The 27,549-nt window shown below is 36.3% G+C and overlaps 1 protein-coding gene across 5 annotated transcripts; it reads right to left on the reverse strand.

Annotated features, from left to right (window-relative positions):
• Positions 1-13: 13 nt before the first annotated feature.
• Positions 14-26,651, reverse strand: TMPO (thymopoietin). 5 transcript variants are annotated; one of them, XM_027542084.1, is made up of 9 exons: positions 26,082-26,633; positions 18,659-18,785; positions 16,381-16,539; positions 11,029-11,126; positions 4,827-4,946; positions 4,632-4,727; positions 4,104-4,214; positions 3,042-3,130; positions 14-2,267 (listed from the first exon to the last, which is right to left on the reverse strand). In XM_027542084.1, exons 1-9 carry the CDS (start codon positions 26,358-26,360, stop codon positions 1,982-1,984), a joined length of 1,365 nt encoding a protein of 454 aa, XP_027397885.1. In that variant the 5' UTR covers positions 26,361-26,633; the 3' UTR covers positions 14-1,981. The 5 variants fall into 5 exon arrangements, with proteins under 5 accessions (XP_027397885.1, XP_027397886.1, XP_027397887.1 ...); XM_027542085.1 differs by lacking the exon at positions 4,827-4,946; XM_027542086.1 differs by lacking the exons at positions 4,632-4,727; positions 4,827-4,946 and having other exon boundaries at positions 26,082-26,644.
• Between the last annotated feature and the right edge of the window lie 898 nt (positions 26,652-27,549).

A 27,549-nucleotide genomic window follows, 5' to 3' on the forward strand; every position in this document is an offset into this window, starting at 1 on the left:
GGAAACCTTACAGTTTGTGCTATTTGAAAAAGTATTTATTGCAATGACAAAACTAGAGGTTAATTACTTTTTTATTATTGAATTATATTGTAAAGTCTACATCTACAATTTTAATCAGGAAGAAATGCTTTGCATTTACATCAAGGACACATTTATTCTAGTGGAATTAAACAGACACAGACAAAAGACCAAGTACACATTTAAAAAAAAAAAAAAAAAAAAAAGACTATATGTTTTACCCGGTCCTACTTTTGCTAGTTTGGACCATACCTTTTCTACTAGAAAACTGATCTCACATACATGTTAAGTCTGATTTATCCTCCCACATTTCTGAACATTAAATGCAGCTTCTCACAATTTCTAATTATAAACAAAAGATGGGAAACATAGTTTACAAAGTAAGTAAAAGTAGACTGCTATTACTGTATAGAGGCAACGCTGAGTAAAACGTACTCCCTCTGTGGCTCATCTCAAAATACTTTTACTTGGAGAGGCAAGCATGTCTCACCTAGGAGTAAGTTTCCCACTGCCTTTGCAGCGACCAGACCTGCAAATGTTTCTGGTCAACTGCAAAGTAAGTGGAAAATGACTACAAAATATCTAAAAGCTAAATGTCACACAAGGGCTGATGCAAATCAAAATTGTGTGCTGATCTAAATATACATCTTCAGCTTTTTCTTTTTAAAAAGTATCTATTTCAGATGATATTTTAAAATAACTTACATTTTTAATGTGCTTTATTGTCAATGACTGTAAAGTTGAAACAAATGATAAGTCAAATTTTTGTTTTACTTGATTCTATAGAAATTTCAATTACCCACTACTTTACCAAAGTTATACATGAGGTAAGTTTTAGCTAAAAAAAATAAATCAACCACAAGGATAAAATTAACCATTTCAAGAGTAAACAAAAATCATAATGCCCGCCTCAATTTCAGAGTTTATAAATTTATGTGTTAACTACTGTATATCCAAGGAAAGTTTGTAATGTAGCTTAAAAGCACATCCTTTTTGCACTTTCAAATCAAATTATGGGAAATACAGGGCAAAAAACCTTGGCAAAATTTGTTTTTGGTAACAGAAGATAATTCAGTAATGAATCCAAATGGAATCTAAGACTGGTGTTTAAAATTTCTAACTTCTAAATACACACACAATTATCTAAAAAGTATTTTGGTAACAAATTGGATTGATAGAATAAAATGTCCTGTAAATAAAAAGTACAAGTTTCCAATTATAGCCTTATAGCTAGCCAAACAGTCTTTAAAAACATGTACAGCCAGCTAACAGTTCTGTAAAACACACATGTTGCCCTGATAGACTCCTGCTAAAATCAACGTCATTTAAATGGGTCTTACTGAAGTAGGACACTCATGATACTAGCTATCTTTTAAAAAGTGAGTACAATAGGGCTACAACAAAAACATTACTATTAAAGGTTACAGAAGAGATTATCCCAGGACTTTGCCCCAGAAACACCATCAAACTTTGTTGCAGTTACAAAAAGTAGAATCCCAAGTTACTTTTTCTCTTACTGAATCTCACATTTTCCATATCTCTAGTTTTTATTCAGTAGAGAGTAGTTCTTAAAATCTTTTCTGTAAGAATTCCAAGTATTTAAACGTGTAGCTTCACATTATACTGCCATGTTTTGCCCTTCTTGTTTCCCAAATACACAAAAACAATATACATTTTTCTCAAAAAAGAAATAAAGATGTCCACATTAAAAAAATAAAGCCTACAAAAAAGTTCCAGAGCTAAAAAAGGTTATTCATATGGCACGAAGTGATCTCCTACTAGTCCAAGTTCCAAAACATTAAATGAAGTCCGTTTATATATCTTGCTTGCTTTCAATGGAATACTACATTTATTGAGGTGAAATCACATTTTTTTTTGTTCTTGAGTCAACAAGTGTACACAAATGTTTTTTGATAGTTATTAAAAATAGGAGACCAAGTTGAATGTGCCAAAGACATATCATTCAGTTGACTTTTTTAGAGTCATTAGATAGAAACTTATAGAATGGATTTCCTTGATTGGTTTCCATAGCTTGATAGACCAGAAACAAAAAACCGGCCACAACAACAAAGAGCAAAATTTTTATCCACATGGGAATGGAGCGTCCCTTTTTTGTCTTTTCTGACTTGACATCTGCCAAGGGAACATACTTAGGAATATATTTAGATGAATAAGATTCCTCCATCCTGAAATCACTGAGTTCTAATGGCCGGCCAGCAGCCCCTTTGATTGGTCTGCGGCAACTAGCACTGTTGGGAGTGAAAGGAGGAAGAGAAAAATAAATATTAGATAAAGTTACGACCTAAATAATATAACATGTAATATCATTTCTAATTTCAAATTCCTAATTCCTCAAATTCTTTGAGGTAATAGTAAAAAACTGTCATCAGTCAACCTATTTAAAACTTCTATACATTTTTCATTTAGATTCATGTTTTATTAGAAAATAATTATTCAGAGTATTATAAATAGTCACTAAATTTGCCTTTTTAAAGGTTTTTCAGAGCTAATATATTTACGAGATTAAGAGGAGAAAAAAAAATAAAGGTAGTTTGGTTTTGATTCCCCCGTGACGAAATAATTCAACAGATATCTAAAAGCAGTCTTTTCAATTAGTAAAGAGAAACACTCAGGAATAAAACTGATTTCCTTCTTGTTCGCTTTCAGTTTAGATTTAAAAATAAGAATTAAATAATACGTAAACTGATTTACTGACAACCCTTCAGCTTAACAAATTTAATTTTGGAATTGACTCAACTTTCAAGAATATGAACTAGTTAGCGCTTAGAAGAATTAAAGAGCTCCCAGAAAGAACATTTTACTTCTGAGAACAGAGGCACAATAATTTTGTGAAGAATTAAAATTTCCGATTATATATGAATATATAAAATAATTATGTTGTATACTCTAAATTTATACAATTTTAATGTGTCAAATACACTTCAATAAAGGTGGGAACAAATAAATAAATAAAAATGCTCTAATAGAATACATTATATGCTTGTTTCAGTGTATGTGAATACCTAATTCCTGTTGGTGTAGCTGCTTCAAAGGGAAACATTTCCTTAAGAATATCCCTTTCTACTCTTCTTTCCTCTGTTTTTTCTCCCACCTATTAAGAAACAAATAAACAACCAAAAGTTAAAATTTAATGTAAATGCACAATGATTAGAACATAATTTTAAACAGAAGTTACAGAGAACAGAATGCACTTAAATCTATCCAACTTTTACAACTGCCATTTTAAAATTCATTATTGCTTAATTATCCATGCATTTCCAAAGCTCTCTTCAAATTTCCTCAATGTGAAGATATGTTTATGTTGTAATGGGGATCACACATTCAAAAACAAAAAAATAAAATTCAACAGCTAATATGGCAGTGTTAAGTTCCCTCTGATGCTTTTCATTAGCATTAAAAGTATATTGTTTCTTCCTATTAATTTTGTAATAAAACAAATGATCAGATATAGAACACATAAAATTAAGATAGATCTTTTAACAAATTTTAGTATATGCTTTTAACTACAGTCAATCCAATCTTCCTAACTTAAGAAACAGAATAATTTTTTAAACAACCCGATTGCTTTGCTAAATTACCGTTATGCCCAGATCAAAACAATCTTTGATGAAGAATCATTAAAATTTTATCATGCAGTTAGTACTTTAAAGCTTAATTTTATAAGAGTTAATTCAAGTATTATACAAAGGCACTGTAAAGTCCCATTACCTGACCTTTCAATGAAAGATAGTATAGCTTCCCCCATAGCCCAAGTAACACCTTCAACTCAGATCCATTTTAACAGAGGACATACTAGAAGCAGCACATAAATAATCACTCCCTTGAAAAATGGAACTTAAAGAGGCACATAGTAGCAAGAGGATAGTATTAGCATGTCATACTATATTAGTTACTTTTCACTGTCACTAATAAAGTATGCCTTCAAGATAATATATGCACATATATAGACACACACACCCCACCCAATTAAGAAAGCACTGCTCCCTCCCACTCCAAAAAACAAATATAAATATTTCTTCATTAAAAGATCAATGATAGCATCGATCTAAATTTTATTCATTTACTTCAGCTCTTGTCAATGGTTTCTTTGGTGTTCTTCTGGGTATGTCTGAGAATTCAGTGATTGGCAGAATAGGAGCTGCATGCTTGAAATTTCCAGTCACCCTATTGACAACCTGCCAAGATTCAAATTATTCAGACTCAGAATTATCCAAACAAAACAAAGACAACGTTAAAAGAAAAAAAAGATAGTCGATTTCTGTAATATTTGAAACTTTCCCTTAATAAAAATTTAGGCATAAGAACCTAAAATAATTATTCAGTGTTTCATATGTGAAGGAAGCCTTATTCTTTAAACATGTTAGCAAAAAAGTATCCTTATAACACTAAGGATTCTTGAACAATGAATTATATATATATTTAAGTGGCTATATTGAAAAATTCTAAAATTCAGAATTATATGGGGGAAATGAATTTAAAATAGGCTTTAAAACATTTTAAGTTTGAAGTCTGTCAAAATTTACCACCTCCCCAATTCTAATTAAAGGGTAATTCACAGAAAATACCACTTGTATATTATGAAACATATTTACTAAGGTTTCGTTGCTTGAAGCCATTATAGTTTCAGCTATGGGAGTACTCTCTGAAATTATTGCACCATCTATACGAAAATGTTCTGAAGTTTCCACCTGTTAGTTTGAAAACAAAATAAAAACAATAAATATAAAATAACCACTAAGACCCTACCAATCTGAAAACCCAATTCTAGGCAGTAAGCCTTGCATCACCCTTTTCCTCGGAGTTCTTCTTGACCCTCTTGTAGATTCCCTAGTTAATGCCTGCAGAAGTCCGCCTTTTGAAGATCCACTTGTCCATTCAGTCTCAGTTACTCCAGCTTGAGAATAGCTCTATTCAAGCATCGACACATTAAAAAGTCATATTCTAACATCAAAACCTTAATAATGATGGCCATATTAGCACACTAAGAATCCATTAATGCCAGCATTTGAAAATAATGCTCTGCCTTCCAAGTATCACTAAATGTAATGACTAAACATATATGCAGGCACCAGAGAACACTGAAAATATGGTAGAGTCCAACTATAGGAGCTCACATACTATAATAAAAGTGAGGGTGGGGGAACACATTAATTTATCACTGGCTCCTTTTGTGACTTGTTGTTCGCTATATGGCTCCAGTATCATAGCTGCATCTCTGGCTGTCTAAACAAAAAAACAGGCTGATCACGACTTGTAAGAAAGTCATTTGTTATATATAAGAAGTTAGTTTCCTTTTAAAAACAAAATGTAAGTTTTATAACTGTTAGATTAAATATTAGTCTTATCATGTGGTTAGGACTGTTTAAATAGAATCATGTGAAAAGCACTAGATTAGTGCCTATACTTGAAGTTTTTGTTAAAATGTAGATTCTGATTCAGTAGCTCTGGAGTACGGTTTGAGAGTCTACATTCCAAGTATCACCTTATTTAACTTTGAAACCTCTATTACCAGAGGATTCTTTTAACTAGGGGACACCCATAAATGATTAGTTATACTAGAATATGCCTAAATTGTCACTTTTGCTTTCAAGCTAATATTTTATATAGATAACTGATGTTTTTAATCCAAGTTAGTGTCTACTGATTTTAAAGACAGAAATATATTTTACTCTTATCTTGGGACAAGAACAGTCATCCAGTAAGTAAGTTCATTTGGCTGGAAGCACTACTACCAAAACACCACAAGGTACACACTTTGTCTCACACACTTGGTTTTGTATTTATCTCTATTTGGAACTGACTTTATAAGCTTTTCCCCTTTGACTCATAATCTGAATCTTTGGGTTTCTTTTCCTACTACCAATAGGAAAAATCTGGTGAATGTAAACAATGTCCCTCAAAAGACAAATCTGTAAACAATTTACACACATATATAATATGTGTGTGTGTGCTTAGTCACTCAGTCATGTCCGACTCTTTATGACCCCAGGGACTGTCAGGCTCCTCTGTCCATAGATGATGCTTAATAGTTAAAATTTCTGATTATTTGAGTAGCATGGAACACTAGTTTTAATCTGAGGTTCTCAATCCTGGTGGCACAGTATAATCTAGGAAGCTTTTAAAAAACACCAAATGCCCCAACCCCACCTTTGACCAATTAAGTCAGAATTGCTTCTAGACTGGCCTGGGCGTAACAAAATTTCGTAGCTCCAAAGGGATTCTAATCTGCCAGGGTTAAGAATAACTGGTTTAAGACAATGTAACTGACATATTATGCATTTCAAAGTCAAGTATTTTTTTCAAACTAATTCCAACACTGCTACCTCTTTAATAATCAATTAATTGCTCAAGGCCAATAAAAATAGTAAGAGTACTTGAAAAAGACCAAATATTTTACCTATAACCATGAAGGTAAATGGGTGAAGAAATATCCTTTTCCCTTAAAACTGGTTATTTACCAAATCCCAGGACTTTCCATTTGTTTTATTCTGAATAAATAACTGAGATAATCTCATCAAAAATTTTACCAAACATCTCCTGAAACTATTATAGTTTATACAAAAAAAAGTTTACATTTTTAAAATGTTATTTTTGACAGTAAAGGCCAAGTTCCATTTAAAGATTTTTAAATTTTCTTCCCTGAAAGAAAACACAAGCAACTTACTCGTTGCCTGTGGGAATAGCTGGCAACAGGGAAAGGAAGGACATTCTTCACTATAAATCATTTATGCTTTCTCTGAATCAGGTTTATTAAGTTCTCTGCTTGAGGACTGTCAACCAATTTTTATTAGTTCTTGACTATCACTATCTAATTTAGAATTAATCATCTCACAGAAAACTATCTTTCACTGTGAAATATAGTTTTCTGTGAAGATGATTAATCCTAAAAAAAGAAAAATTTTTTCTACCAGAATCCACTATGAAACAAGTGACTTTCAGAAGTATAAATAAAAAACAAATTACATTCAGTATTATAACTACTTCAAGATGGACCAAATAATCACTGACTGAAAAGAAACTCACTGTTATGTAAAATTAATAGTTAATGTGACTGCTGTATGCTCTGTGGTCAAAGTAAGAATTGTAATGTCATCTATGTACAGCAAGATATTCTATAGAAAGTGGTCAATTTATCATGGAGACAACAGGAGGAAGAAACAAAAAAATCTATCAGGTAAAAAGTTATTCAGAAGACAGTAGGTAGTTGGGGTACATGACAATGCAGGAACTAGGTTACTAAAGGAGGCCATATAAATCCCACTCAGTAATAATACAAGCCCTAAACAAATTTATAACTAGTTTATAAAAAAGATAATCAGGATAATTAAAATCCACCTTACTAAGAACTACTGATTTAGGTAAAACATGACCAATATGGTTACTCATATTAACATCAAAAAACAAAGCAAAAATGGCACCATATTCCTCCAGGAGAGAAAGATACTCCCACACAGTACTTGTGGGAATTGAAAATGCTTCAACTTTTACACAGGGGAATTTGCTAACATCTAGAAAAATTGCCCAGTAATTTCACTTCTAGATTTTATAAACTGACTAAAACATGAAACAACACATGTAAAAAAGGCTGTTCGCTGGTTCACCTTCGCATTATTCAGAATACCACATAATTGAAAACAATCCAAATATCCACCAAAAGGAAAGCTGGTGGCTGAATAAATTACAGTAAATCCATAAAATGCAATACTATGCAGGGGTACAAAGCAATGAAGAGGATGGCTCTACTATATCCTGTTATAAAGTGACTCCCCAGGATATGTGTTCAGATTAAGAACAGAAAGACAAAAATGTGCAGTGTATTATTTACACTCGCTTCCTTATAAAAAAGGAAGCGAGTGTAAATAATAATAAAGAGATAAATGTATTATTTTTCTGTAATGTATTATTTATCTGTATTTAAAAAAAGAAACAAAATACAAACCAGAATTTAATAGAAATAGTAACCTTTATAGAAAGAACAAAGATAGAAGCCAGATTTCTGATTCTTCTTTTGCCCAAATAAAACCACATATATTCTCAATAATTAAAAATAAACATGAAAGGAGAAAAATATTCTTTCAAGTGACTTTAAGCATAATATTTTGATTTTATATCCTTGGCATAAGAAAAACTGCCCCCAATATGAAACTGTAATTAGCAGTTTTACTACTAGTAGTAAATACTGTTATTTAGAAACATAAATATAGTGAAAATTACATAAGAAGCTATTAACCAAGATACTCAGCATAAGAAAAGAGAGTCAGAAGTTTTAAGACCTAGAAAATAGCCTACATTCATAAACTTGAGAAACTTATGACCTATTTTCTCTTTCTAAAAAATAAGTATTCCTAGCTCTACTCAGGCGTCCCTAGTGGCTCAGACAGTAAAGAATCTGCCTGCGATGCAGAAGACCTGGGTTCGATCTCTGGGTTGGGAAGATTTCCTAGAGAAGGGAATGGCTACCCACTCCAGTATTCTTACCTGGAGAATTTCATGGACAGAGGAGCGTGACAGTCCATGGGATCGCAAAGAGTTGGACACGACTGAGCAACTAACACTTCCACACTTTCACTAGCTCTACTCACTGAGAAAGCCCAGAACAATGACAACCCAGCAGGAAAGAACTCCTTGGCATCCAGGTTGTAGGTACCTACCTACCAAATATTTTCCACTAAAAGGACTAGGAATTCTTTGGAAAAAATGACTGACTTATAAGAGGCAGGAAATATACATGAGTCCAGGACTTCTTACTATGCCAGAAAACAAGAAATTATCAAAGACAAATGGGGTCAATAAAAGAGAGAAACCAACTCAGTAATTACCAGCCGCTACGGATGTTATGATTTGAACATGAAAAAAATAATGACTACAACTGATCATATATCAAATATATAAAAACCATACTAGTAAAAATATACTATTGATCACCTTTCAAAATGACTGGGCACTTAACTTGAAAACTGGCAAATAAAAGGCATCTAAGCAGTTATCCTGGCTCTCCTACATGAATTTTATTTCCAAGTCACTAAGCAATTCATAAGAGGAAGTTCTTTATAAAGGAATTCTAGTTATATAGGTAAAAATACAAGTCACATCCCAAGTACTGGTTGTGGCTAGAGGCTACTTAATGAATAGCAGATATAAAACATTTCCATCATTACAGAAAGCTCTATAGCATAACCCCACTAAAAGTCTAACTCCCAGTCTACTGGAAATACAGGGCATAAATGAATGACCCTTGAAGAAGCAATCTGCCAAATCCACAAAGTGAGAAATTCTGTAGAGAACTAATCTAGTTTCAGCACCAAATGAATGGAGGAAGGGAAAACAGTTACAGCGGAAATAGCTACAGACTTAAGACAAACCCCAAAACACCGAATGATTATGTGGAGTTTGTATGCAACCTAATTCGAGTAATTCAATCATAAAAGAGACACTTCTGAAACTGGAGGTGATTCTATGAAGAATGTATAGAGCTTTGAACACAGATATGAAAGATTTATTCATACACACACACACACACATGCCATTATCATTCCAAATAAAAATAAAATCCAGCTATTATCTTTTAGAGATATATACTGAAATACTGACATTTTAATGTGTGAAATGAGAGGTGGTTGGAGATTTGTTTTAATACACTTCAGCAATAAACAACAAAACCAAAAAAAACTAAAAACGCTGCAGGGTGCAGATGAAGATAAAACTAGTAAAATGTTAACTGCTGAGGTTCTGTGAATGGTCAAAAAACTCTTTCCTCTACTTTTCTATACAATTTAAATTTTGTATAATAAAGCCATCATCTAAATCCTGCCTGCCATCTCCTAAATGTACTCTCTCCTTTCACTGTCTATCCTGTCCTTTGATTTAGATTCCTCAAGTCAAACAATGACCCCTGGAACCTTATTTAATATCATCCTCCCAACCTCAACCTCTTTTAACCTGGTATTTGACAAACCAATGCATTCTTCTTAGCACTAAACCATCTTGCCTACATTAACTGGACCAAAGTTCTCCATGTCTGTCTATTTCAGTGCTCCTCACCAGATCTTCCTAGTTTCTCTTGCTTTATTTCCTTATTCTTCAGTGTGCCCCTGCAGCTCTTCCCTGGCAATAACAGATAAAAGGACAAAATATTTATTCCAGTCTTTGTTTATTAAACAAAATCTTCTTTCATTCAAAGTTCTATACATTGTCCATACAGTCACTAAGCTTGTTGCTAACAGTTCCAATATTGAAACTAATTACATCAAACTAAGAGACACATGGCTTAAGAAATCAATAACACTTCCACTGAGGATGTGTGACTTAAAAAATGACAAAGGAAAAATGAAAAAGATAAACAGTCAATGAGACAGAAAAAGGATAAGGAAAAGAACTCTAGGGATAGATCAATCCTTGATTAGTTAATACTTTGTAAACTGAATTCATTTATATCTGTGCTTAGTTTTCCCTTAGTTTCTACATTTTCCTTTTGGAAAACTGCACCTTGCCTCACCTATAAAATGATGAATTTTCATCTAGAATAAGGAAAGAAAACAATATGGTCTTAGGACCAGACTAGCTTCAGAACTGAGGGAAAAGCCACAGAATGTAAGACAAAAATAAAAGCAAAATCAAAGACCTAGAAACAAAGACACAAATGTGAAACCATTACCCTGCCTTTTATTGTATCAGAATTGCTTAGGTGTTTCCACCTTTTAAAAATATTGGCATTTCTCTTAAAAAAGCAACGACTGGCTCTGAACCATGCTTAGCACAGAATCAAACAAATGAGACATTTACTAAACACTTAGCTTTTGCAGTAAACACAGGATACACTACTGACAGAACACACACAGTTTAGATTTCCAGAGTCATTTACTCAACACTGTATTATTCAATGTACTGGATTCTGGGTGTCAACTGTTAACTACAGGCTGGGACACAGGCAAATAAGTGTTGTAGCAGATTGCTTACAACTGAATACAGTGATCATAAAGCTAAAGATACCTGATTGTGCTCAACTCTTCTTTGCTTGAGTGTTACCGGAGTCTTTGCTCTGCCTTTCAGTGGTTCTCTCTTCTCAAGCTTGAGCTCTATTTTAGAGTCTGGAAATAATATTGGAGAAACCATTACTCTCTGAAGTACACCATAAACTGTGTCATCCTAACATTACTTGGAACCCTGGTTTTGTTTCCCTGATATGTAAAACAAGTCTATTGGTATTATCCCCATAGACCCAAATTGGTTAACTGCAATATCTGTCTTTAAAAACTTTTCTTTCTCATTCTTATTTTATTCCATTTTTATGTCATCCACTCCATAACATGATCACCACTTCTTCCGATTTACTTTTTTTTCCCTGGGACTAACAGCCTGAAACAATGTAAAATTCCAGAGGCTTTTCACTGAAAACAATTTAGAAGTGAGAAAAGGACATTAAAACGCACAGTTACCATTTGTTTTGATACAGTGCATTATCACTATACAAAGGTTTTTAAATTAAAATTTAGAATGTGGAAGGGAAAGTGCTATAAAGAATTTGAAGAATGAGAAAAACTTGCATGGTATCAAGCTGCTAACACAGTACTCTTGCCTGGAAAATCCCATGGACGGAGGAGCCTGGTAGGCTACAGTCCATGGGGTCACAAAGAGTAGGACATGACTGAGTAACTTCATTTCTTTTTTTCAAGGAGGTATCTTGTTCACAGAAAAGTAAATCACAGGTCACTTCTTCTTTCCATAATAAAGTAACATTTCTTTGAAGAGAAGCTAGTGTATATATATTACTAAGCATATCACCATGATAGTTATTACCATAACAACTCAAATACATGTATCTTTTTATATGGTTCAAAATCCCATTCTCCTAGTCTTGATTTTATCACCATTTGAGGGGCTAGATTTTTCAAGAGACTGATAAAAATTTTAGTTAGCTTCCATACTTTTGTGGCCATTTATCAGTGTAACAAAATTAATGTTGTCACTTCTATTAACAAAAAGTTAATTACTTTCTTATCAGAGACAGAAATGGAGTCAATTCTTAAAACAAAAGCTTAGTCTTCATGAAGTCAATGGTTTCGCTAAAAAACAGTCAAGATAATTATGTGGCTTGCTAACTATCTAGACTAGCACTAGTCACTCCAGTCTACTTGCAAGTTTCCCAAAAATAAACAGTGATTTTTCCTTTTTACCATGTCAGTTCAGATAGTTCCATCTTTATTTAGGATTAAGGTATCAACTCCATCCCCCACTTCCTAGTAATTCTATTAATGGCTCTATTATCTATGGGACAATCCTTAACAAAGTCTTTTGTCCGTTAACTCAGAATCTTAAGAATTAGAAAGCACAAAGTAAAGAACCCAACAGTAGTTAGCAGAAATTCAGTTACACAAATTAGTTATTTGGTCACAGACTAGTTTCTCTTACAAACTTAAATTTCAATAGTTGATAAAAAACATGATCCTCATGAACTATACTTCAGTTAAAAAAAAAAAAAACCCATGGTCCTCAAATAGAAAACAAAAAAAAAATCTGAATATTTTCAGCTATACCATTGGAATGTCAGGTAGTTTCTATGAGGAAATGGAAAAGGCACGTTCATCCACAAATATCTAACTTGCTGAAACTCCAAGAATAAAACACACACATACAACATGTTTGTGGAGACCACACAAAACTGTTCCAATTTAACAACTTTATTGAATTTGCAGAAGCATTCTACAGTTACACATTTAAAAAATCACAGAGTACTTAATAGGTACATGTATACATGTACATTTCAAAAGACAAATAACAAAATTACTCCAAGAAAGCTGCAAAGATGGACAGGTTAGTCTAAGAATATAGTAATAGCTGTAAGTCCCAAGAGACTGTATTTTGCTTATACTTAATCTACTATTTTCCATAAAAATACAAAGAAATTCAATAATCAAGTGCCTCTACAATTAGACTCTCTCATCTTACAATCATAGAAATGAAAACAAAGAATAATATACTGCTTTATATTGACACATAGAAACTGGTATACAGTATGATTTCTTATAACTTAAAAAAAAACTAATAAAATTGCTTTGAAAATTTAGCTTAGATTAAGCCAAATCATCCATGAATTACTACACACCTTAGGAGTGTAAGTTCCATCTTTCTTAATTCATTTGACTATAGTTTTACAGTTATGGTGAGACTGCAGTATCCCAGAATACTATGGTCTAGAGCAGTATTTCTCAAAGTGTGGTCTACCAACTGTTTGCTACCAGTCCATGAAAAAATGAGGCATTTGCACTGGAATGTAAATCAGCACACTGTCTGTCTCTCTCAATAAAATTTTACCTCAAAAATAAACCCTGTCATTGGTCTAGATTCAAATTCTGGTACATGCTTATCTTATCTGTGGATAAGTAACAGTTTGTAGACTGGCACTTTGAGTTGCACTGATTTGGAATATTATGAACAATACTATAGACATCAGCAAAAACAACATAAGTGAGAAGAGAAAATATGTAGAAAATATAAGTTCTGGAAAGCAAAGAGATATTTAGTAATATTTAAACCATGAAGACTCAACTTATAATCTAGTTAATGGAATTTTCTTAAAGAGCTGTAAGAAAACCTTAAAATCTTAAAATAGGAACAACTATTTGAGAAAAAAAATATGATCTAGAAAAGCTTTAAATTGTTAGTCTCAGGCTTTCTATATATCCAACTTTAAAAAAAAGGCAGTTATATGTAGGCAATTACCTTTATAGTTCAATTTAACTGGTAGAAGTTTGACAGTTTGGCATAAAAGTATTTCAAATTCCTAGAAAAGCTGCCAAGTTCCCCATATTAAAGATTACATAGATGTCTTTATTCTTAATTTTACTAGTGTTTATTTCCATACTTTTTAATTACTTTGAGTACTTCTCTTCCAAATAATGTTCCACCTTTAAAGGGCACAACAGCCAGCTTATTCTTAGAAGCTGGATTTATTCTGCAATCCTTTAGCCAGAGATGTCGGCGGCCTAAAGTGGAAGATCCCATGGTATGGGCAGCCATCTTTACCTCATCAAAGGCAGCTTCACAAAGGAATGAGGCTGCATCATATGCTCTGCTTAGCAATCCAACTGCCTGGTTCGTGCAACTAGGATCTGAGCTAAGAATTTGTGCAGCCTGACTCACATCTGCCTGCAGAGCCCGAGCTACAAAGGCAGTGTGGGTTGCAACCTGCAATGCTGATGCTGCAGCTTCATAGGTTCTACAAAGTGCTAAGTCCAACTGTTTATCACAGGACTCAGTGGAAGCTGCCTGAATACTTGCTGGTGGAGCGGCATGAGAAATAAACTCTAGGATTTCATCATCTACTTTTGGAACCGATAATATCCGTGTTGCCTCTCTAGAAGAAACTGGATACCTGCATGCCAATGAAGGCGGCTGCCTATCAATTTGCTGCCACTCCTCTTCAATTACTTTTAAAATAGATTCATGGAAGGGAAAAGATAGTTCGGGGGCATCTATTTTATCATGCTGTGATTGCTCAGACATTTCTATGCCTAAAGTAGCGAGTGAGTGAGAAACAACAGTTTTTGCAAAAGACATCAGTTCAGATCCAGGTGTATTTTGAAATGTCACAAAGGAACCTGAATCCTTTTCCTCTACTGACTTTTCACTGAATCTCGGTAATTTTCGTGGAGGAGACAGGGGTTCAGTTTCTCGAACATTAGATGGACCAATTCTCTTCCGTGTATTTGCTACATCAAGAAGAGGTGTAGAGTTAGAAGTCCCAGGCAACCTACCTCCTCCACCCTGGACCAATAGAGAATTGACATAATCTCTGATTGCCCTAGCAAGTGGTGGAGAAATTACTTGTGATTGCTCAGACTCTTCTAGTGCTTTCCTTTCACTGGAGACAACTGACTGATCTGAACCATGGGACCTCTTGGTACATACTGGCTGAATTCCACTTTTCTCTCCAAAGTAAATATTTTCTACTGTGTCTTTATAGCAAGTACTGGTGGTTTCTTTAATCAGTGAAGGAGAAGCTGCAGCAGAGACCAACATGGCAGCGAGTTCATGCTGAGGAGATGACGAAGAACTTTTCTCTAAACATCTATCATGGCTAGACTTGGAGGAAACAAACAAACCTCCAGAGGCTAACTTTTGGTCCCTGTCAGGCAAGGTTGTGGCAGTAAGAGGTTCCCTAGGTAGGTCTCCCTTAGAAGAATGTACTTTCTTAGCTGCCTGTTGTTCTGTCCTGCCCAGAGGAGGACGGGTGGAGATTTCAGGAAAAGAAATAGCCTGAAAAAATCCACCAGAGGCAGTAGTTGGAAGTTCAGAAAAAGGAACAAAATCCCTAGTGGACTTCGCTTTCTTGTGTTCTTTCTTCTTTCCTGTAGAGGCAAAAGAGGCAGGAAGTTTAAGCATTACTGTGTTTAATCTGATTCTACTCTTTGCCTCTTTGCTAACATAGTGGTGAAGGAAAAGACTCTATATTTCATATTCAGAACAACCAATCTGACAGATTGTGCCCTGACAGGCAATGCTTATAGAGATATAACCAATTTGAGTCATTAAATAGTCATGAGCTAACAAACAAGTCATATGAATTAAAAATTTATAAGTGTCAAGTTGTCATATAATAAATTTTAAAAGGTTGTTTATTTCACATATTACTTGAAAAATATTTAAATACCATGGCCAATTTTCCTTAAAATAGCCCACAAAAAGTATGTCAAATTTACTATAGTTGTCTTGAAATCAGATCTTCTAGCAAAAATTATAAATTTAAATGCTTATCAATAGAGAACAGAGAAAACATGCCATATGTAAAGACTACTGCTATATGAGAAATAAACCAGACATATGTAATAAATCGAAAAGAGATCTTAGTAATATAACACAGAATAAAGAAAAACAAGTGGTAAGATTTAGCATGATATCACACTGATTTTTAAAAAAGTACAAAATAATACCACAGACAGATGTATATGAAAAAGTATTTTAAAATAGGCTGCAAAAATAAGCATCAAATTAATGATAGTGTTTGCTTCTGTGGAGATGTTACTCGGAAAGGGGTAAGCGGGGAAACTTTGTCTCTACTCATAACACTTTTTCCTCTTAGAAAGGTGAGACTTGCGGCAAAAAAGATAAGGATACCTGGCAATTTTATGTGACAAAAATTAGACATCTGTACTTTTCTGTTTCTTAGAATTCTCAACAAAAGGTATTAAATCAAATTACTTGGAGCACTAATCATGGGAACAAAATCTACATATATCTTGGTAATATTATTTAAAATTTTATCTTCATGTTTATTATATCTGATGAATCTGAAAAATTTTTATTTTTTTGATTATATAGTTTATTAACATCACAAAATTTTACCTTCTTCATTGTCACTGTATCTGTCAGAGTCATTACTTCCATTCTGTCTTGTATTTTCCACTGAAGAAGAAATTGTTGGCAGAGGAGTAGAAGATCTAGATTCTGTTCCTTGTTCCCTCAGTTTCAACAGCTTTTTCTCATATAGTTTCCTGGTTGTTCCTGCATTAAGGCAGAACTTGTTTTATTACTTGTATTGTCTTATTTAAAGATTCAGCTCAGACATTATCTTTGGAAACATTAAAATGCTACTTTTCACTGTTTCTTCTTCTAAACTTAAGTGCTTAAAATATTTTCTAAAACAGGTTTTTCTCCTGAGATTTTAATACATGATTATAACAGTGTTTTTTTCTTTTTAGTAGCATGGGATACACAATAGACTGATTTAGGTGTTAGGATATCCTACTACTGAAGAGCCACCTATGACTGAGTATCTTTGAGTGAAAAGTTTTGAACTTTGTGTAATTTCTCTAGTACTATGTAGCGAGTGTTGTCACTTTAGTCGTGTCTGACTTTTTGTGACCCTATGGACTGCAGCCCACCAGGCTTCTCTGTCCGTGGAATTCTCCAGGCAAGAACACTGGAGTGGGTTGCCATTTCCTCCTCAGGGGTCTTCCCGACCTGGGGATAAAACCCACATCTACATCTCCTGCACTGGCAGGCGGGTTCTTTACCACTAGCACCACCATAGTATTTGCCTTTGTAGAAAAATGTTTATAAACAGACTGTACTCTAAATTATTATGATTTAAACCCCATAATTCTAAGAGATTAATATGCCTATAAAACGTCATTCAGTTATGGAAAAAGCCCTGTAAAGTCAAAATTTTAAATTCAATATATTTGACACACAACACAGTAAACTTAAGATGTTAAATCATATTTAAATGTACTGCTGCAATAAAAATGACCTTTTATGGAAAATGTGTTATAAACAGAAATTATACACCAATTAGATGGCAAAATAAAATTGATTATAAATAATTTAGTTAAACATCAATGACAACCAAAAATATTTTACGCTAATGTATATCTTTCCTTGATTTCTATAAGAGGAATAACATGATAAACATGTTTTCTAGAAACAATGTGCACCTCAGAATGCTATGTATAAAAGTAGTCTTAAGATGAAGAGCTGGGGAAGGGGAAATAGAGAGCTGTATTTAACCTTTCAGTTATACAAGATGAATAAGTTCTAGAAATCTAAGTATGGCTTGGGCTACAGTTAACAATGCTGTATCACATCCTTGAAATTTGCTAAGGTAGATCTTTGCTCTCACCACACATACACACATAAAAAGAAAACCATATGAAGTGATAGATACATTAATTAGCTTGATTACGGTGATCATTTCACAATGTACAGGAAGTTGTACACCACATATGTACAACATGTTTGTCAATTATACCTCAATAAAGCTGGGGAAAAAAACAAACAACTGGCATATCAACATGTAATTTAATATGTTTGATACACAATACACAGGTTCCAACATCTCCTTTTATAATTTTAAATGAAAAATATAAAAAGTGTATTTATTGTCTGTTCGTAATTATATTAATAGGCTTACTATCATCCATTTGGAAGCAGTACATTAATTCTTATTTGCAACTATACCTATAGATAAAAACTCACAAATCTACAGTATTCAAAATTTTATATAACTGAGAAGATCAAACAGAACTTTCTCATCTTGAGTTTATTGCCAACACCCTCCAAAATTAAGGCATATCAGCCTTGCAAACTTAATGACTTAACAATAACCAAATGATGAAAATCCAGGGTATTTACTTTCAAGTTTTCTCTTTTCAGTTTGTTCTTTAGGGTATCCTTCTTGAATTATAATTAAGACAAGATTTTTTAAACCGCATTTTTAATGATAACTAAAAGGGGGTACTATGCTGGGAATTTAATAACTTGAGTTATATTAACAAGTCTGTCACTAACTTACTGATTTGGATTAATCTGGCCAGCTACGTCACCTAAGATTTTCCTCAACTGTTATGTAAGACCCATTATGTCTCACCAAGCAATATGATACGGGCACAAAACAAAACAATCTCAACAGAGTAATCTTGAGGATTATATAGTTAAGATTATATAGTTCAACTGTCTAACTTTATTTCCCCCATCTATATTTATATTTAGGGAAACTAAAGTCTTGGTCATAAAAATAATTAATGACAGGCCCTTAGAACAAAAACTCTACCTACTAGACAAGAGGGGAAAACAATTTTGGGGACTGCTTCATAAAAGGATACTTGAAACTTAATCAGCTTACCCACAATAGGACCAGGGTTCACTCCGTATTTCACAAGCTGGTCCAGAAGATCTTCGTTAGAGAGCTCTGTTACATCTAGATCATCTTTATCTTCTGGTCTGGGTTTATCAGTTTTCTTTGTGGCTTTCTGTAAACAAAGTCCAATTATCAATTCCTAATTAAAATTTCCAAATTAAGAAATTTTCATTTACTATATAACTAACACTGCATATAATAAACATGCAAATTTATCTTCAGGCTAACTTATGCTACAGTAGGGCTTAGCAATTTGATTAATTTAAAAGCAACTCATTATTCAAAAGTATTTTGTAAGTTCAATTATAATTATACAAACCTAACAAGCCAAGCAAGTAACTCAAATTTTAGTTATTACTGTTAAAATAGTCGATTTTGGTTAACTTATCTAAGAAGAGGTGATGGCACCAAAAATTCGAAAGAGCAAGTCTGGGTCTGAACATTTTCATTCAGATATTCCTAAATAACAATTACTACTGGCTTTTCAATAATTCTTGACAGTTTAAACCAGCAAACTTTAAGACTTTACCATAAAGGTTTACTCATGTTATGTATAAAAATGATTGCTTTTAAACAAGCATACTGGAATTTAGGAAGCCCAAACAGATATTCTTTTTTGTATATAGTGACTTTAGTAGCCAGTTTTTTGACACATGAAGGAAATCAGACTTTATGAATACCTATCACCTCTGTTACTGCTTTGTTACCACACAATCTACATGATCATTTCACTAAGACTAGCTGAAAAATGTGGAACAAATGCAGAGAAAAAAAATCTAAAGGTGGTTTTTAAAATAATTTAAGGAATAGCATTATTTACTGGAAAAACTATATAAACTTCCAAGGTTCAATAGGGGAAGGAAGTGAAAGTCTGGTTACCTTTTAGGGTTGTGGCAAATAGCTTTACAAATGTCTCAGTAATCCCAGAAAGCATCAGAGTACTGAATATAAATGGTTGTTTAAATAATGGCCACAAATATCAAAGTCAATGTAGGCCCAGATTACTATTTAAGGCAGAAGAGTCAATACTGCATCCTAGAATTTGTTTTTCAACCAAACAAAAATGTGAAATAACTTTATATAAAGAGCATAAATTATGACCAACCTAGACAGCATATTAAAAAGCAGAGACATTACTTTGTCAACAAAGGTCTGTCTAGTCAAGGCTATGGTTTTTCCAGTGGTCATGTATGGATGTGAGAGTTGGACTATAAAGAAAGCTGAGCTCTGAAGAACTGATGCTTTTGAACTGTGGTGTTGGAGAAGATTCTTGGGAGTCCCTTGGACTGCAAGGAGATCCAACCAGTCCATGCTAAAGGAGATCAGTCCTGGGTGTTCATTGGAAGGACTGATGTTGAAGCTGAAACTCCAATACTTTGGCCACCTGATGTGAAGAGCTGACTCTTGAAAAGACCCTGATGCTGGGAAAGATTGAAGGCAGGAGGACAAGGGGACGACAGAGGATGAGATGGTTGGATGGCATCACCGACTTGATGGACATGAGTTTGGGTAAACTCTGGGAGTTGGTGATGGACAGGGAGGCCTGGCGTGCTGCGGTTCATGGGGTTGCAAAAAGTTGGACACAACTGAGCGACTGAACGGAACTGAACTGAAAGAGCATAAAAAGAACAATGTCATCAACACAAGAGAAATTGTTGACACAATTTTTTAAGTGTCGTGAAAAATTACCAAGGGTACTTTTAGGAGGCTTTAAAATTGTACTCATTTGGGATCATCAACATCCCACTCCAGTACTCTTGCCTGGAAAATCCCATGGACGGAGGAGGCTGGTAGGCTGCAGTCCATGGGGTCGCGAAGAGTCGGACACGACTGAGTGACTTCACTTTCACTTTTCACTTTCATGCATTGGAGAAGGAAATGACAACCCACTCCAGTGTTCTTGCCTGGAGAATCCCAGGGATGGGGGAGCCTGGTGGGCTGCCGTCTATGGGGTTGCAGAGTCGGGCACGACTGAAGCAACTTGGCAGCAGCAGGATCATCAAGCTCAAATCTCAAAGCAACCTACAACTGATGTCAAAATAGCTGCCTAGAGTCTAAGAGTTCTGGATATCAAATCCTTGAATTCTTTACAAAAGGCTTTAAAAAAACAAAAAGACCTAATCCTGTCACCTACTTGAATTCTCCAAATAGACTGGGAAGAAAAACTCCATTGTGTAACATAAATACTTTAGGTATAGATCACTTGCAGAAAAAAATTCCTCCAACCACAAGAATGTTCAAATTCTCTTAACATCTATGAATTTCAACGTCTGGATACAGCCTGAGGTTTTCAAGAACTCTATCTTTGGTGCTCATCACATTCACTACTCAGTTTTTATTAGGTATCTGCACATATGCTTTACCTTTTCCAGATGATAAACTCCTTCGGCAATAGTCCTTCAGTCTGGTCTGTTATCAAAATCTCAGAACTTTTGGAAGAGTTGCCTCTATTTTAAAAAATCTTACTCCATTCTGAGTCCTAATCACGGGCCTGAGAATCTTTATTCTAATGTGTAGCTCAGGTGATTTTGGATGTAGCATTTAAGAGGATAACACAAAACAGGAGTACTGTCATATTGTAACCCAAGCATCTGAAATTAAAAAGAGTGCCTGACATAGGAAAAGGTACCTGATAGATGTTTCATTGAATGAATGAATCAAAGCGCCATCCAATGAAATTAGCCACTTATTTTAAAAAAAAATCAATTTCTTATTAAGAAAGAACAAAGCCTTAGCAAACCCAAGCAGGAAACCAGCTTCCTTACATTTTCTTAAAACAGTGAAAAACTACAGCTGTACAAAGAAATTTTGAGTAAGAGTCCAATAAACCGGCATAAGGTAAGTCAAATAGTACAGGTGTTCATATTAGGGCACCTGAGCTTTACTTTTAATGAAAAAAAGTTTCAGAAAAGTAATGCCATTCTATGAAATATCAAATTTAATGAGAATATAAAAATTGGGAGTATACATATTTACCAAGTAGGGTAGTATACATGTTTATCAAACCAGCAGTTTCAACCAGGAAGAAGGAATCATTAATTGTACCGATTTCTGCCTCCAACGAGCTTTGTTCCTTTAAGTAAATCTGTAATCTGTTTCCTTTGGTCAAAAATACCAAGTACCAATTAGGTGCCAGGCACCACTCTCTAGTTTCTTCCCAACTACCAGATGATACTGGTTTTTTTCAACTTTAAAATTCAAAAGTTCTATGATATCACCTAATGAGCCACTCATTTAAATCTCTACCATTACCAGCAAAGATGCTGAAAAGTGAAAGTGAAGTCGCTAAGTCATGTTCAATCCTTTGCGACCCCATGGACTGCAGCCTACCACGCTCCTCTGTTCATGGGATTTTCCAGGCAAGAGTACTCGAGTGGGTTGCCACTTCCCTCGCCAAAGGATCTCCCCGACGCAGGGATCGAACCTGGGTCTCCCGCACTGTAGGCAGACGCTTTACCGTCTGAGCTACCCGGAAAGTATTAATATAACATTATTACTATAATACAGATTCTACTGAGCATTTATATACCAAATTGTGTTCTAAGTGCCTTACGTATTAACTTGAAAGAAACTGAAAGTCGCTCAGTTGAGTGTGACTCTTTGCGACCCCATGGACTCTCTAGTAGTCCATGGAATTCTCCAGGCCAGAATTCTGGAGTGGGTAGCTTTATCCCTTCTCCAGGGGATCTTCCCAACCCAGGGATGGAACCCAGGTCTCCTGGGTTGCAGGTGGATTCTTTACCCACTGAGCCACAAGGGAAGCCCAACTTACTGAATCTTAAATATCCTATGCGATAGACACTTCCACTTTACAAGAAAGCAAACTGAAGCCCAAAGTTGTTTAGCTAACTCAAGCAATCTGCATACTAAGTTACAGGGTAACACCTGAGCAGACTTTGTATAAATCACTTTCACAAACTTACTCATCCAATTCTGAATGTATTATGGTAAAACTGTATTGCTCTGGCATTAAAGGCAACAAAATTCAGAAATCCCATGTTGTAACAGCTATCATGTGCTGTAGTTGCTGAGCACTACACCCCTTCACAAATGCAACATCATGCAATCCTCAATCTAAATAGTTATTAGATTATTCCTATTTCAGATGCAAACTGAGCATCTGATAGGCACTGTTGTTTGAGATTATCTGAATAAAGGGCAGACCTGGGATTTGAATCTGTAATTCGGAATCAGAAGCCTGTACCCTTAACACCTCACTGTAGGTGGTCCATTTATGATTTAACATTTACTATAGAACATACTCCTCACTGTTCTGCTCCATGTTACTAAGCATTTGTTAAGAATTCATAATTCAACAGATTAGACCATTCAAAAATGCCAGGCTCTCCTGGATCCCAAACAGCTACAATGTTTTACACCCTGGAACTGAAAGGCAGACCATCACCTCTGTAAATGTTTATTTTTGTCGAAAATATCGGTAATTCCATCACTGGAAAATACTGGTTATCATCAAGATGCATGACACAGAAAGCTTAGAAAAAAGAAAACTAAAAACAAAAACCAAACTTTGAACATGTAAACATTCTGTCCTATCACACCAAGTGAGCCTGCTCATGGCAGTGGCTGAAATGAAACAACTCCTTTAATTAAACATATTCCCCATAAACCCATATTTAAATTGAAGGTATACACTACGTCCTTGGCCAAATCCACATTAATGTTTGTTTTAAAATGTTAAAAAATTCACCATTAAATTTGGCTTTCTCCTAGGTTATAAATAGTCTTTTAAGAAATGTGACTCTAAGGACTTCCCCATTGGGTCAGTTAAGACTCTGCCTTCCAATTCAGGGGGTACCAGCTGGATCCCTGGTTGGGGAACTCAGGTCTCACATGCCGCAGGGTGGGGCCAAAAAAAAACAAAAAACAAAAACACCTGACTCTATATTGTTATTACACATAGGGCTAACAATGAATGGAAGGTAAACACTGTATATACAAGAGGAGTAATTGTATAAAAAAGGAGAATAATTTAATATACCGATTATAAATAGCATACAGTATTCTTATAAATTCAATATGTTTTTCCTATGCCTAATAAAAAAATCTATCAGACTCCTCAGTTAAAATAGAACTCATTTTTTACTTAATGTGCTTTAAAACAGAAAATGATGTTGCTAACCAACTACCACTGTTAACCTTCTCAAGTTGTTGATACCATTGAGTCCAACTCAGGGTACACATTTCTGAGTTTTACAGTTGTTCTCTATAAGGATTGAAACAGTAATTGAGGTACATGTTACTGGACAAAGGTTCCTTTAAAAAGTTACTTTCTTTCACTCAGTTTATCTGCATGTGTGTGTGCTCAGTGGCTTCTGACTCTTTTCGACCTTATGGACTGTACAGCCTGGACCTTACGGACCTTACAGCCTGCCTGGCAGCTTGTCCATGGGATCCTTCAGGCAAGAATACTGGAGTGGGTTGCCATTTCCTCCTCCAGGGGGATCTTCCCCACCCAGGGACAGAATCTTAGTCTCCAGCGTTTCCTGCATTGGCAGGAGGATTCTTTACCACTGAGCTTACCTGGGAAGTCTGTTTATTTGCACTGTGCCGACTAATTTTGATAAAGTTCATAACTTACTGAGCTAATCCAAGAAATTAATTACAGTGGTTGGTAGGTATACAGGAAACAAACTCTTGTAGTTAAGAGGCCATCATAGGAACTCAACGATGTTAGATAACTGAACTGAAATTAAAAATTTTTACATTCAGGTCTTCTTATACCCCAAACACAGGTCAGATTGGGACATCCTCTCTTCTAAAGTTGGAGAAAAAACATCAAAACTGAGATGGTTGTTTCTGTCGACAACAAACCATCATCAGAATAAGAGGAAATAATCCTATCACATACATACAACCAAATACTTCCACGATTCAAGAATGATACATCTGCACAGAAGACCAACATAGGAGTCTATATAAGATTAAAAAAAAAGTGCTGATTTAAATGGAAAATATTTCATTTTTCAACCAAATTTTTACTAAAATAGTTTAAACATTACTTTTGTTTTCTGAGGGGCTGGAGAAAAACAGGTAAGGGATATTCTTTATTTCAAAAATAAATTTCTTCTTATGAAAAAAGTGGCTTTTTTCAAATCCACAAGAACAAGGCATCAGAAAAGTTGGAAAAAAAAAAAAAAAAAACAATAAGTTGAGATTGAACTTTTGTTTATCAAACCAGTATTTATTTGGCACACCATATGCCAAGTACCGATTTAAGACGTAAGATTTTCAATTTCTCTAAAGCCCAGGCTTAAGATTTAATTAAATCTACATGTATGTATTATATCTTTCCTTCATTTCCATATGGGTAGTCCAGAAAACACACTGGATAAGTTTTTTAAAACTAAAGTTAAAGTAACTTTGAAAGAAGCAGCCCTTAATCAGTACCAACAACTCCAAACTCCATTTTTAATGTTTTACAAAGCACTGTACTTTACACCAATCAGTTTTAACCATATCCTATAATGATTTGAAGTGACAACCAGGCTTGTTAATACTAACAAAACAGCACATAAAAACCCACCGAACAAAACCCAAACTATTCTCAAACAAAATGCGCATTTGCTGGAGCCAATCTGAATTCGGGATTAAATATTTCAAACTGCAACACCAACAAAGCAGAAATGTCACGAAATAAACATTTCTCCTAATTCCAAAGGCTCTCCTTTCTTCATGCAAATACACCAAAACAACCAACCCTCCCAAACCACTAGTACCTAGGATTTTCAAATATTTGAGCGTCTCTGATAGTCTTTCAACATACATTTTTAAAAGTTTGCTGAATTTAGAGAAATGCTGCCGCGCCAAAAAACAGCCTGGTGCTAGAAGGAGTAACCCAAACAAGAAAAACAAAAACCGTTCAAAAAGCCCTCCTTATGCAAAGAAACATAAAAAGGCGGGAATTTCATTTCAAAATTTGGTTAGATATCAACATGTCACAAATTGCCCTCCAGGGAGCGCTCTGAGACCCGCTCACCAGTCATTTCGGTTAATAAAGCGGGAAAACGCTCGAGCGTAACCTGTAGCCGTTTCGAGATAACCCTTCTCAGGGCTTTTCGAAAAGGGCTGGGAAGTCCCGGTCTCACTACCCACTCCCGACAGCCGGGGGTGCAGGGACACCGAGCTGTCCGCGCGCAACCCGAGAGCAAAGCTAACTTCACACCGCACGACACACCGCGGCCAAGACGCGCGCCCCGCGGCCCCAACTTCGGGGCTCTCCACTCCGGCCCCTCCCCTCTCAGAGCCCGAGGCCAAGAGGCCGAGTCGGGCGTCCGGAGACCTAGAGGCCAGCCCCCTGAGCGGGTGGGGGGCCCACCCCGCCGCCGAGGCCCGAGGGGGCGCCCACTGCTCAACGCCCGCTTTTGTGGACCCGGCAGGGCGTCCTTACCCTGCCGACGGCGGCGCGGCTGCGGCCCGCGACGGCGGCCCCGGAGCCGAGGACCGGGGTAGGTTCGCGCTCCTCGTCGCTGGAGAAGTCCGGGGGCCCCTTGCTGTTGGCGCCGGTGGCGAGCGGCGGCCGGTTGCGCGCCGTGAGGTGCTGCAGGTAGAGCTGCACATACACGTCTTTGCGCTGCTCCCCGGCCGGGAGCGTCACATTGTTGGCGACCAACTCACTCTTCAACTTCTCTTTCGTCAGGACCGAGGGGTCTTCCAGGAACTCCGGCATCTCGGCGGCGAATCCCCTTCCCCGCAGCCCTCACACCCTCCGCTCACGCCGGCGCGCTCGCTCCTCGCCCGGGGGAGGGGGGGCCGCGCTCCCGCCTCCGAGCCTCACGGCTCCCGCCCGGGACTGACGCCTCGAAGCCCAGCGGAAACCCGCGCACACAAAGCCAAGCCAAAGGCGGACACAAAAGCCCCTGCAGGACAAGTGCGGCCCAGTGCGGCCAAGCCAGGAGTCCGCACCAACCCCTGCCCACACACCACGGCCAGGGGAGAGGATTCTCTTCGCCCACGCCCCAAGAAGGCGCGCCGCCATTGGCCTGCGACCGGAGGAAGCGCGGCGGTGATTGGCCGGACGCCTCGCGCGGGTTCCATTAGCCGCGGCGCCCTGCGAGAGGTGGTGGAAACGCAGTTTAAAAGCCGCTCGGGCGGGAGCCCTTGAGTGTGGCTCGTTTGTGTTTCCTTTTCCCCCACCCTTAGACGGCGGTAAGGGACAAGTTGCACTGCCTTTTGTGCGCCGTTTCCTCTCCCTCCCCCTGCTGGAGAAGCTGTTTTTCTCTCCGGGGTCAGTCGCCGCTAACGGGCCGAATTTCAGGGCAGCTGCGAGGACCTGGGGGCTGGGCCTGTCTCAATCCCGGGACCTTGGTTCAACGAAGAATAGCCGCAGCCTTTCCTCCCCAAACGCTAGCCCTGAAGGGAAAGAAAAGAAGCGAGGTGTGCTCGTGGACGCTCATCTTCCTCGATTTGATTTACTAGGCGGGGAGAGCGGGAGTTCAATCCCTGCCTGCTTGCGAACGCTTCTTTTGTTCCTGAAATTTAGGAAAAACCAGACCTTGACTACAGGGCACTTGAACCTGCCGTTGAATTTGTGACAAAATTGTATTGCCAAATACTGCACTTGCCTCTTACCCTAAAGAAGGTTGGGGCATTCCTAAAGAATTTGATTTAGCTCTTTGGGCTCAACTGCATTTTTGTTGAGAGCCGTCTATGGGTTGGATCCCTCCACCCGAGAGTATCTTAAACCATAACTTAAACCTAAATGCTTAATGCAGCGAAATGAAATGATTTAGAAATGCCTTAATAGGCAATTTAAGATTACTGAGATAGATAGGTGCATTCTAGATTTTAATCTTAGGGGAAGCCTAGTGATTTTAATTAGGCCGGAAACACTAATCAGAGCCATATTAAGGATCCAA

This window comes from Bos indicus x Bos taurus, chromosome 5, assembly GCF_003369695.1.
Source record: "Bos indicus x Bos taurus breed Angus x Brahman F1 hybrid chromosome 5, Bos_hybrid_MaternalHap_v2.0, whole genome shotgun sequence".
NCBI classification, from domain to species: domain Eukaryota; kingdom Metazoa; phylum Chordata; class Mammalia; order Artiodactyla; family Bovidae; genus Bos; species Bos indicus x Bos taurus.